Source organism: Saccostrea cucullata, unplaced genomic scaffold (assembly GCF_032062105.1).
Source record: "Saccostrea cucullata isolate Sc308-1 unplaced genomic scaffold, CSIRO_AGI_Scuc_v1 ctg2296, whole genome shotgun sequence".
Classification (NCBI taxonomy): Eukaryota; Metazoa; Mollusca; class Bivalvia; order Ostreida; family Ostreidae; genus Saccostrea; species Saccostrea cuccullata.
In genome coordinates, this window is record NW_026930278.1 from 138,945 (window position 1) to 152,477 (window position 13,533).

General features: G+C 32.7%; 2 protein-coding genes across 2 annotated transcripts; one reads left to right on the top strand and one right to left on the bottom strand.

The window, feature by feature from the left end:
* Positions 1-5,038: 5,038 nt before the first annotated feature.
* LOC134283550 (uncharacterized) lies at positions 5,039-10,006 on the top strand. Its single transcript, XM_062766065.1, has 8 exons — positions 5,039-5,534; positions 5,939-6,022; positions 6,190-6,384; positions 6,548-7,759; positions 8,268-8,389; positions 8,632-8,837; positions 9,152-9,239; positions 9,421-10,006. Exons 1-8 carry the CDS (start codon positions 5,052-5,054, stop codon positions 10,004-10,006), a joined length of 2,976 nt encoding a protein of 991 aa, XP_062622049.1. The 5' UTR covers positions 5,039-5,051.
* A 1,271-nt stretch (positions 10,007-11,277) lies between these two features.
* LOC134283551 (uncharacterized) lies at positions 11,278-13,057 on the bottom strand. The gene is made up of 2 exons (XM_062766066.1): positions 12,618-13,057; positions 11,278-12,421 (listed from the first exon to the last, which is right to left on the bottom strand). The coding sequence occupies exons 1-2, from the start codon at positions 13,055-13,057 to the stop codon at positions 11,278-11,280; spliced, it is 1,584 nt and encodes a 527-aa protein (XP_062622050.1).
* Positions 13,058-13,533: the final 476 nt, after the last annotated feature.

Here is a 13,533-nt window from a genome sequence, read left to right on the forward strand (position 1 = left end):
TTGTTAAGAATAAATCCTGCATACCAAATCCAAATAAAAACACCTTTCTTTTTTTATATGACTAAAATGTTACAAGAAATACCGTCTTCTATATCTATTCCCTAAATTGAAATAACTCTCAGGTCTTGTAAGGAGAAACACTTCTGAACCTCTTACACATATATTGTAGCTCTTTTGTATCATGAAAGAAAAATACTGGTACATGTAGGAGGTAAGAACTGTCCTATACAGCATATACAGTAGGGGCCATAGTTGGAATCTCAAATATTTTCCAGGTAGTTGTATACAACAGGGTACCGATCTTTAACATCTGCTCTAAATTTCCTGGACATCAATATGATAGTAAAAACCTACCGTTTCCGGAAACACTGTAATGTGTTCTATTGAGGTACAAAAATACTATTGTGACAATTTTTACATAGCAACAAATCGATCGAGTCATACCAAAAAATCATCAGAATTATTTCAATATGCAATGTATCCAGCATTCGAATGATTCATTGGAAAAATAAAACTTAATTCATACAATCATACATATAAATACATATGAGGGTTGTCCCAAAATTCCGTAGACAAGCGTTGTTTTGTAGGAACCTTATGTCATACATTAATAAAACTTCTTATATAGATTAAACAAACAGTATCTAATAAATTTACGGACAAATATGGAGTAACTATACAAAATATTCCAATATAAAAGACATATTCAATTGTCTGGTGTAGGAAGGCGGCGCAATACCCAAAAGTTGCATTTAAAATTTGATATATCATGTATGAAATCCTAAGGAAAAGTAATTAATACGTCATATTTTTTTAATGGAACTGAAAATTCTTAATATTGTTTAATTAACTATATTTTCTCAAATTTTCGTGTTTATGCTTTGATAAATATGAATTTTATAAAGTTTTATATCCATGGGGTTGAAATCCGAATTTTTGAAAAATGGCGGCTGCGTTGGCCCAGGCGGCGCACTGGACTATGATCAAGTGTTATAATCCTGAATTTACTCTTACAGAAATGTAATAGTCAAAAATGTATATTTTTATACATTGGTATATTAGGAAACTTTTTCTCGTCCTTAGTATTTAAAATAACTAAAACGGTTTCTCCATGCATATGTGAATAACAGTAACTAAAATAAATGACAGGACAGAGAAATGGTCAAGAGTTCCATTGTGCAAGTCAATTAGAGAAAACAGACGATAAACCCGTAGAAATATACCGTTTTAGAATTATTATTATTTAATACGTTTAAATGCATATACTTTGTTTACATATTTTAATGTTTTATCATATAATAGTTATTAATATATTTTACATTTTATAACCATAACTGTTCATTTAATTTAAGAATTTGATTCTGGGAATTGAAATATTTTTTCCAAAAATTTGAACCATCGGCATTTGTATTTTTTGACGTTGCAGATTGCTCCGGGTGTCAGAGAACTATATCACTTTAAGTGTTATTATTCGACAATTTTTCAAGTTAACATGATAAAACTTCGTAATTTATCTACCAAGAACATGTTTTATACACCCTATAAATTTTATAAAGATACGTTCATTTCCTTAAAAGATATGAGTTCAGTCTACGGAATTTTGGGACAACCCTCGTATATTATAATGTGGTATCTGAAGACATCCAAATGTGATCCTTCGACTTTGAAAAATTTAATTGAAAAAAAAAATCTAGATTTCTTTTATACTTAATAGTCAGCTGCTTGTTCTTATTTAATTAATTAAAGAATGCACAGGTTTAACCTTTCTTCTCTGCGAATTGAGCTATAATATAGCGCTTGTCACTTATCCGCAAATGTCCAAATATTCTTATCCTGATGCTGTTTTAAAATTAGGTCAATTCCACGGAAAGAAACATCATGTTACCAAGAGTAAATCATGAATTTCAGCATTGACGTTTAAAGAAATGAGAGTGCCTATTATAATTATTGGTTATGATATCTCACTACATGTATGTAATAATGAATTGAATATTTTAACTAATTTGCTTTCTCTGTTTTCATGTTTTTACTGAATCAAACTTATGCTTGTGGAATACTAAAGAAATATTAATTACATGTAAGTAGGTCAATGCTGGTTTTATCCTTTTCTGACTAATATTCATCCTGGTAATGCTGGGTTTTTTTTATCAATGCAATGCTGAATACTGATGATTAATTTGATACTGATTTTTATCCCTCTTCTGTATATTAATGCATTTAATTAATCAGTTTAAGCTCATCTGAATCGAGGGTAAATTTGAACGACAGTTGTCTAGATACAAGACTATGGTGGCATATTTATGCCATCCACTTAATTTTTTGTTAACATAGCATATCATGTCAATTCAAGATACATGTAACTATCTCGTCAAGTGATGATAACTTTCTGGTTTGTCGACAAACACCGACTTTATTTTTTGCCAAATCAAGATAAGCTATCACGTTTCGTTGCAATAGCTATCTTGACATGATGAATTATAACTTTTAATCGCGATACAATATAAATTATCTCGTTTTGTAGAGATAGCTATCGCAAATCTTGACTGTACAAAAAAAAGTTTGTATTTGACGACAAACCAGAAAGTTAATGACTTGATACGATAGTTATCTTTACTTGACGTTATATCTTATGTTTACAAAATAATATGTAGATGGCATATATATGCCACCATACAAGACAGATTTAGAGCTCCAAGTCTTTGTTATGTAAACAAAGCTTGTGTCATGTTTTTGTTTACACGGGTTTATATACTAATATATGTTCATTCAAAGAAGATAATTTCAGTATAAGTTAATTCTTAATACGATTCGACAGTTAATACATGTATATTGATTTGCTGAACTTCATTTTGTTAGAAATATGATATTTTCTATGTGTAAAAAAAAAAAAAAACAAAGGACGAGCCTTGTTAACATTATGAAGAACTTTAAGTTCTGTATTTTGTCTGATGATAAACAAATGATGTTCACTTTTTGCATATCAATTGATGATGCCTTGGGTAGGAATTGTAAACATTAAAATTGGTTTTCAAAAAAATCAGTTGAAACTGTGTCCAGTCCCCTTTAATATACAAGATAGTAATGAAAGCACGTGTGAAGGTGTCAGATGCATGGCTTCGTACTAGCTTGGATTACACTGCAAGAAATTATTTTAGAATCCAAACACTTTTCTATACACTTAGTCGTTACATCCTTATTTTAATATGGCTATAAGTATGTCCTAAACATGTAAAATTTCATTACATGTATTTATTAAATAGGTGCTGAGATTTAATGGAAAACTTGAATGTGTACTTGAATGTGTGCTTATAAATTAAACATATCAGAATGATTAATCAATTAGTGTCGGTACTCCTAAAGAGATCAGGACGTTTCATTCTCTTTAGGGGATGGGGTGGGGGGCAATTTGGATGTGTCAGATAAATGGTTTCCTACAAGCTTGGGAAAGTGAGTAAAATCCTTATCTCAATTTGTAGAGTTCAGAACTGGCACCCAGCAATGGTTAAAAAAAATCTGTAATATATGTACATGTAACATGTAAGATAATAAGTTGCATGTCGCCATGCACATCTTGCATATTTTTTGCTATGACATATAAAAGTCGCATATTTACATTAATTATCTCGCATATTAACTTGAATAACTCGTTTATCAACAGAATATTTTTACATCTTGCGTGTGTGATGTATATATAATAATACATAAATGCATGTAAATAAATTTCCCTTAAACCTTAAGGCCGAGATTTTGAACCGTACGGTTTTCTCAAGATAAAGTTAGAAATCTAATTTTGCATGCATAGCAACCCGAGGCATTGGCGGTCGTGAAGACCGTGTGAAGACCCTCTACAGCTTGTTGGCCTGCTTCATCATAATATTAGTACATCTCGACATCGTAAATAAAGGAAATATCTTTAGTGATTTATAAAATTAATAACTGTAAAATTCCCTTTCACACTTATATCAACAGTTACTCACTGTTTGTACAAAAGTCGCGTGGTCCTATTTTTAGCAAATGCACATTCTGTATACAGCTGTTTGCATAAAAAGTCTCGAAGTCCAATTTTTTGCGAATGTACAGTCTGTATCCAAGTGTGAAAAATCGGGTCATGATTTGAACAATTCAATATGTACACTACTCAAGAATGCTTCCACATATGTTTCAGCTTTCCTGGTCCAGTTTCGTAAAGTTAAAATAACATATATTGTGTGCGTATGTTAAGTGAATTTAAATTATAATAATTAAACAACTTAAGGGAACCGACTGGTGTTTTATTGTGGGAAAACTACAATACCAAAACTCTTTATTACGTCTCAAAATGCAGGTTCATTTTCTATAGGATTATATAGGAAAATGCCAATTTTTAGCAATTTAATGCATATTATACAAATACTAAAATATTCTTTTTGTTCAAACTATAATACTTAATGAGAAATACAGTATTATACAATGTACGAAACAAAAAATTCTACCGTCTTGTTATTAGAGAGGGCATCTCAATACCCAAAAATTAACGAAATTTCCTGCTTTTATAGAGTACTACAAAATATGAGGCACAAGAAATTATATGAAAACAAAATAAAAATAATGGAGATATTCTCAAATTTGTATGTTTTAAATTCAAAGTGCATATGTTTATTACTTTTTCTTTATTCTTAATTTTATTACCCTTTTCTTTAAGAGCTTCAGTTTATCATAACGTCAAAAACACACTGTAACGACGTCAACCTACCTATCAGTGGCAAAATCAGTAAGAAAATCAGTTATATAAAACTGTAATTTACATTTTTATACCTATAATTAAATTATTTTGTTAAATTTTTATAAATAAGCAAAACAAGTTACTTTCAAAAAGTCAACAAGCTTACACCTGTGACTTTGATCGGAGGAACAACTCCACGCATCTTCACAACGTCAGGGGTCCTGAGTCAACAGGTTGCCGTTGGACCCCTGACTTATTTCATTCGAAATCTGCGGGTTTGCTTCTCTCATTGAGAAGCACCAATCAAATTGCCCGTTACATAAGACGTAAACAAATATGGCGCACAAGCATGGATGATTGTATTTTGTGTTTGGAAAAATTACCGAAAAAGAACAGAAGAAATATTTACAGTGACACGTTTTTTGTGAAGAAACAGTTAAATGAGGTATTAGGTTTTGTACCCGAACAGGGAAAGCATTCATCGCCCCAATACACTTGCTACAGGTGTTTTAACAAACTGAATAAGCTATGCAAGATTGAATATGAATTAGAAAACAAATTATCAGCACTTAAAAGAGAAAAATGTGACATTATCAATGAACTTAGACCAAGTCGGAATGTTTTATTGTCTCCAGCAAAGAAAGTCCCCTCGGTCAATTTTGGCGGTGCCTCTAGTTCCATCCAAACTCCAAGGAAGTTAACAAAACGTGTCATCTTAAGGACTCCCACACCACGCAAAAATAAGAAAGTCTTTCGAGATCCACAGCAAAATATTAAAAAAACAGTCAGGAAAAGACTAGCAGACGATCAGCTGACACCAAGCAAAGTAAAGGTACATATTCTATTTTTGTACAAATAGGAAATAAAAATATTTCCCTTCAATGTAAACATTTTTAAATTTTTCAATTGATGGTTTGGTCTTATGAATAAAGAATAAAATATTCCCAAGAAACATATGTATATACAGTTTTAAGACAAATTTATCACACAATGTGCATCTTGATATTGTACATATATCTTTTTCATTCTTTTTAATTTTTGTAACTTGTGGCAGACAGGTTCCATGGCCATTGGCCAGATAGCTCGGTAGAGTATCTGACTGGAGATTCAGGGTTCAAATCCTGGTCTGATCTGTTACATTTTTCTCCTGTTACACATGTTTAGATTAGCAGTAAGATTTAATGTAAGCATGGTACATGAAAAAAATGCAACAGTTAATTTTATTATTTTTTGTAGGTGCATTTTAGAGGAAAAAATGATTCAAAAGTAAGGACATGCTTTATTAAAGACAGTCCTTGGGTGGCAGTATTAAAATCCCTGGTAAGAGGCAATAAAGCAGAGATCATCTCCAAAAAATTTACAAAATAGAGGTTCTTAAGACAGAAATGATTAAGTTGATGCTGTCTGAACTGAACACTCAATGCCAAGATTTATGCAAAATATCGCACCCCTCAGTTTTGCGTAGTAACGATGAAGTTCACTTTAAGTTTAAGAGTGTATGTGAAGAGCTGAAAGAGAAAGCACCAATGCTGTATGATGTACTTCAAACAGTTACCAAGAAGAAAAATGATTGCCGATTATCTGTTGCTGCATCAGTTTTGCTTTGGAACAGAAATAAGCACATGTCACAACTACATCACATCATTGGGCAGATTCTAGATCATGGAGGTGCAACAGATGAGGTATTTTTTTTTACCCGATTAAAAATACATTAAAACAGTCATGCAAATTAGAGAAATACTACACCAAGCATCTATATGTGATGAAAGTTGATTTAAAAAAAAATATTTCAAGTGAATTGAATATAAAATTTTCCCTTGAAAGTAAGTCTCTCTCTAATTTCAGACTATTCAAACTCTTTCGGAAATGGGATTGTCCATTGGGCCACAGTCAGTCTCAATTAAGAGAGGAAAACTTGTCCAAATAAATAAAGAGAAGCTAAATGATATTTTCCAGAAACAGATTGATCAGACTGTTTTGAAGCATTGCATATCATTAAGCAAGAGTGCAGAAAAATCCATTTTGGAGTATGAACCAGAGCCGGCGGAAAAAACAGAATCAGGTACATCTGATATTCAGTATTTTGATTTGGTCAATTCCTTTAAGACATCCCAAACAAATCAGTCCTTTACGAGCCCATCTGAGCATTCTTGCTTGACAATATCAAGCAATGATTATGAGATGAGAAAGAAAATGTTTATCGATGTCTACGGCCAAAACACTTTACCCGAGTCAGCGCAGGTACATGTATTACGTAATCCAACCACAGAGGTGAAATCACTGACTTTGAACACCAAACTTGGCAGTATAGAGTTTCCAAGTTTACCCTCAAGACCACTGAAGCATTTTCAGTTAGAAGAACCGGTCAATGTAATTGCCAAGCATGATAGAAGTAGCATGATTTTGAAAGACTTTATAACAAGAAATGCTGATCAGATGTCACCCACTATACCAAGGTTTGAAATCATTGGAGACAACTTAGACCACACTATATCACCAACAAACATGACTAAAGATAAACAGAGGAAAAGCCTCCATTGGTTTCTTAATGTGGCAGTTCAAAGAAGAGTGTTGGCAGATGATTTACCTAGTGATAAGCCTAAAGCAGATATTTTGAAGGTACCTAATAGTGAGTTTTTACCTAGCAGGGAAGACTGTGAAAGTTTCCACATCAATATGATCTATCATATTGCATTAGTTGTTACTAAGAACATTGACTGTCTGCAGCCATTTGCACAATGTGTCCCCAAATATATTGATCATCCGTATTTGAAAGAGCTGTCTGAAAAATCAGTGTATAACATTGTAGACCTACTCGATAAAAGTGAAAATAAGTCTGATGACATGATTTCAATTCTCGAACATGTGCATAAACATTATGTCCCACATTCTGGTGAAGATATTGTAGAGAAAATTGTATTTGGTGGGGATGTCCTCACCAATGAACGGGCATACTCTAGCCAGCTGGCTATGATAAACAATGAAAGTGATTTTAGTCGCCTTACAGGAATTGTTCATAGGCCAGAGGGTCTCCATCGGATCATGAATTTACTCTTGGTATCCAGTAAAACAATTATTCCCTGTTCAAGATGTTATTGATGTTTGCATTTTCTATATTGAATTTCATATCGGATGCTTTATTTTAGTAAGTTTTAGTAGTTTTGTTACTGCAATGTTTTTCAGACATTGGTGAAGGTCCTCTTATTCTTTCATTCCCCCCCCCCTTTTCCATTTTCATATGAAATGTTGATTATATTTCTATAAATGTAATCATGCATTTGATTACATTTTTACTAATTAAGCATGCAGTTGATTGTAGTTTTACTAATTTTATTATGCAGTTATTTGTCTTTTGATTTGGATTTCACGACTATTAATAAATACCAAATCACAGTAAAAGCCAAAATTAAAAAAAAATAAATTTAATAATATAAACCAGAGTTTAATTTAATAGTAATTTGAATTTAAATTTTGTTATTTACATTTTTGACATTATTTGCAAATTGATATATCAGTATTTAACATAATTAACAAATGTTAAGGATCTCTAAAATTCTATATTCAGACCATTTATCAGCAATTCTACAAGCCTTCATCCGCTGCAGATCAAGGGACTTTGTTTCAATTGCGCAATGTCCTGCAGAGACGAGACGTTAGTGGACCAGATGGTGTCACTGAGAATTTTAGGTAAATCTCTTTTATATTATAGTAAGTAGTTTATTGGGAGTTCTGGGAGAGTAGTATATGCTTCACAATTGTAGGTCAGTGGTCTGAAAAATATGGATGGATCATCATTGGTCTATTAAAATATTTCTACACTTTAATACACAGATCTGTAGACAGAGTAACCTACATGTTCTATATGAATTAAATATAGCTCAAAGATGATTACTAAAATGATACTCAGAATCACATTTTTACTCCAACAGGTCTCACATGACATTCATCAGGGACTGTTTAGATGCCTTTCTTCTCACAGCCTGTATGGAGGTGTTGGACATCAAGAGCCTTGATGAAAAACCTAAAAGGACCATTCTTCCAGAATTATTACATCTTCAAAGTAAAGAAGACCAGTATGATTGGATAAAAGAGCTTTGTTTCCAGATCTTGAACACTTTTGTCTACATTGAAGAAGGTATTTAGTAGATGACTGATTTGGGCTCACATTCTATCTGCATCTGTCTATCTATAAATGTAATATGACTTTTACATCTGCATCATATAATACCTACATTTAATTGTCAGATTAAAGCCATAATTCATAATTCAGATTATACTTATTCACAATGAAGTTGTTGGATACTTTTGTCATGTTCAGGAGGAGGGGTCAGAGTCCTAATATATTTGGCTCAGTCAAATGTGTTGTGCTGTAATAGTAATTTTTGTTCTGTTTGGCAATGTGAGATATCATGTATGTGACCTAAAGCACAGTAAAAATTTAATTTGCAGATAGTTTGCAAACTGTCACAGCACAAGCTGCAGAAATGGACAACAAGGAGCTTTTGATGAGTGAAATGTATCAAGATGAATCAAAGCAGTATGTTTGCACCTGTAACCGAAAGTACAAGACAAAAAGGTCACTTCAAGAGACATCTGCAAAATGAACACAACTGGGTGTTTCATACAACAGAAGAGGAAACTCCCGAATCAGCAACATCAAAGCAAGACCACATAGCTCTGTGGCGTTCATTATTTATGAAACTTGCATTATTACTTAGGGACACAGAGGATGCTTTCAAATTTGGTGATGGAATACGTATATTTAGAAATGCAAAGTTTGAAATGATGTGTGCTGATATTGCTAACCATTCCAAATATAAACTGTGGCTTTGGCGACTCTTAGCCTACGAGTGTTCTCTCCTATCACCACGTGAGGCATTTGAGTACAAGTGGAATTGTTCCTCAAATATTCATGGAGGGACTGGGAAAAATATCCCTAATGACAATCTCGTTGAAATATGCGTACATGTTATAAAGAAGAAAATGAGACAGCAGGGTGCAAATCTAACTTTTGAAAGTGCTAAGAAGATTGCCTCGTGTGTGCAAATGCAGGAAGAAATAAAGTCCAGTGTTCAGAAACAGCTTGGCATGAAAACCTCAGGTCAATCCAAACCTACTGTGGATAAGAAAAAAGATCTTCAACTGATCATTATGGAACTTAAAGCTAATGACATTTTCAGTTACATTCCTGGGAGGGAATTCAGTGCTTTTAAAAGTTTTCAGGACATTTTTTCGCGTGTTAATGTGGTTCAACTTCACAAATGGATAACAAAACAAAAAGAAAGAGCAAGTTATGAACAGTAACAGTTTGATGTGTTTTTGTGTGATTTGTCATGTTCATAATTAAAATATCAATTAAACTTCATTCTTTTTTTTCATCAATTAACATGATTAAGGTGGGAAGGAAGGAGAAAAAGTGTTTACTGTTAATTGGAAAGAAAACAGAGAGATAAGATTCTACGAATTACTGTTTAAAGAAAATTGACAAAAATACACATATAAATCAATGGTCAAATATACTGATCATTTTTAATTTATATATATTTGAAAGCTATTTCATTGCCATGTTTTAATATTTTTGCTTGCCATAGCGGTACACAAAATGACCAGCAGATTTCCAAAAGTGAAAGTTGTATTTTTGGCTTTCTTCATATGTACCTCTTATTAGTATTAACGTTTTATTGACATAAAAAGTATAGAAGTATTTTCTTTAAAAATAAACTTTGTTCCTAAAGTATGGGTCAGTCAGGTAATGCCATTCCAAGTTATTTCTATGATTAGCATGGCCGCCTAGGTTTTTGACACCCAATATCAGAAAAAACAAACAAAATCGAAAGAACCAAAATCGATTATTCTGGTTGACTTCTTTGAATTTGGCCATTTTCTGTAATGATTTGTCTACAGTATGTCATATTAGGTATATCTTAAGCATTAAATACCTTAATTTTGCTAAAGTTAAGGTCTTTCTACAAGAAAAAAAAATTGAAATCAAATCCTTTGACTGACAACATAGGAAAAACTTTGAATGGCCTAAAAACATATTTTTTATGTTAGACCTAAAGCAAACTGTATCTAAATCTACTTTCAACATTTAAATGAAAATTTGTGAAATTGATCATATATTATAATTACTTCCTGTGAATATCGATGATTTTAGTTAACCTTTCGTAGCTTCACTATTTATTGAAAAAAAAAATCATTGTATTAAAAGAGTTTTCAGAGTCTTGCAATATTACCAGCATCTCAACAAAGACTTAGCACTGGATTATTATTTTTATCCAGTTTCATTACACTGGAAAACAATTATTTTCCTTGTTTAAAATAAGTTCCCAAAATAACATAATTTTTTTTAATGGTATAATTTAATCCATCCAGCCAGATTGTGCTCAAAAATGAAATTAAACAGAGAATTAAATGATCTAAGCTCTATAAATTAGACTACATGTATGTGAAATGAATCCCAAGTATTTTGAAAATGTATAGAAATAAATAAAATGATCATGAATGAACCAAATAAAAAAGGACAATGAATAACTAATAACCGATTAACTATGTTTTTGTTTTTTTTATATTTATTAATCAGAGTCAATCTCCTCTAATGCATACATTTCATTGTCATTGAATATTTCTGTAATTATTTGGATTATCTTGCTGGCTAATGAGAAAGAATCAACACTTGTTTTATCTAGTATATCATTTACAGTAAATAAAAAAGGTAACTTTGCTATGATTTCTTGAACAGAAAACCCACAAACAATGTCACTGTGAATGAAAGATTTGGTTCCTTCAAATATGTTGTCCTTCAATGACTGAAGTCTTTGTTGAACAATGGCTTTCTCTTCTCCTCCTATTTCTCTTCTCATGTCTAATTCATTATCTTCATCTCTCAAATTCAAAAATGTTTCCTTTGCAGAATGCTTTGACGGACAACCTTCACTTTGACATTTGCACATTAATTCACAGATGTCACAACAGAGGTGATCACAATCTCTTGTGTGTTTCTTCATGTAAGCTTCATTTAGAATTTTTCGCCTACATGTACTAGTACTTTTAAGAAGCTTAATCACATCATCATCCACCTTTTGTAATTGATTTGCCTTGTAGATAATCAGTTCATTTGATGGGGATCCATCCCTGCCGGCACGGCCCATCTGCTGCACTAAATTGTCAAGGTCTCTGGGTGGACCATAATGAACAATGTTATTTAAGTTTTGGAAATTCACTCCCATCCCTGCTGCATTTGTACATATTAACACTTTTATTCTACCATTCGCTTCATTCATGTCTTTACGGATTTTTTCTTTAGTGGCATCAGTTGTTTTACTGTGATACATGTTAAAATGATTTGTAGGCCCACAGATTTTTAAGAACAGCATATAAATCATAGCACAGTCTTTAATTGAGTTACAAAATATGAGATGCCTCTGTAATTCTTGCCCATTCTCAACTAATGCAGCTGTTAACCACTGAAATACATTTTCTAATTCTACATTATTTTTCACTTTCAGTACATTCAATTTAATGTTTGATCTATCTGGACTGTCTAGAATTACACAGGATGGATGACGAAAACACAGTTTCTGCATAATTTGGCGTCTGTGTGTAGGGCTAGCTGTCGCGGTGAGCGCCAGTATAGGTACCCCAATGCAAAGTGATCGCATCTCTCCTATGTGAGCAAACCACTCTCGAAATGGCCCTTCTTGTTGATGCTCTAGCCCCCTAAAAGTATACACAAACTTTCAATTTTAATAAATTAATAATCGATTTCCTGGAAAACTAAATTTAATTAAAGAAACATCATTTGACATGTGAGGAAGTTTTAAAACATGCATTGTTAAAAAGGGGCAATTTCAAGGTGATGCAATTCTATATTCTATTCTATATTCAAATGATTGATGTATTCTTATTAAATTACCATTGAATTACGGTGTGAGCCTCATCGACCACAATCAATTGGTTTTTTGATGTGAAGATTGGATTTCTCAAAACTTCTCTCCATTTGTCATCACCAACGAGAAGTTCGGGGCTTCCAAACACGAACTGGAAATATCCGTTCATAACAGCTTGCTTATCAGTGTCATTCGATACTTGCACAGCTCTGTATCCAAGCCTGTTCAGTCTCTCTATTTGTTCAGACATAATACTGTTCAGCGGAGCAAGCACAGTTGTAACACCATTCTCTCCCAAAACAATAGGCGAGCTTTCGTAGACCAGAGATTTCCCACTCCCCGTCTTTGTCCCAACAAATGTGTCTTTTCCTTTCTTCAGGGCATCGATCGCCGAAATTTGTTGATCTGTAAGTGACTTCAGATTGAATTTCTGACAAATTCTGTTTACAACTTCTATATCGGCCATATTGGCTGCCTTACCGAAAGGTAATGTGTTAGGCTTAATTTGATTGGTCGAGAGATTGTAATTTCCCCGAAAGACGTCGCTGTAGTCAACCCGCAGATTTCGAATGAAATAAGTCAGGGGTCTAACGGCAACCTGTTGACTCAGGACCCCTGACGTTGTGAGGATGAACTCCACGTAGCAAAAAAAAAAAAAAAAAAAAAAAATGAAAAGAAAGAAACTCTAAATACTTTATAATACTTGCCTGAAAATACCTTATAATACTTGTTCGGGCAAAGTTATTACTAATCTGACATTTTGTTTTCTACCTTCCTATCCAATGCATTGCAAAAAGTGTTTCCAGCTTATTTTCTTCTTTATTTTGAGTTTTATCGTAATTTTTTCACCGAGTCACAAAACAAAAATCTTTTAACGAGTGAAAACAAGATTTCAGTCACCTATTCACTTTTCATACGAAAAAATATACACAATATTGATTT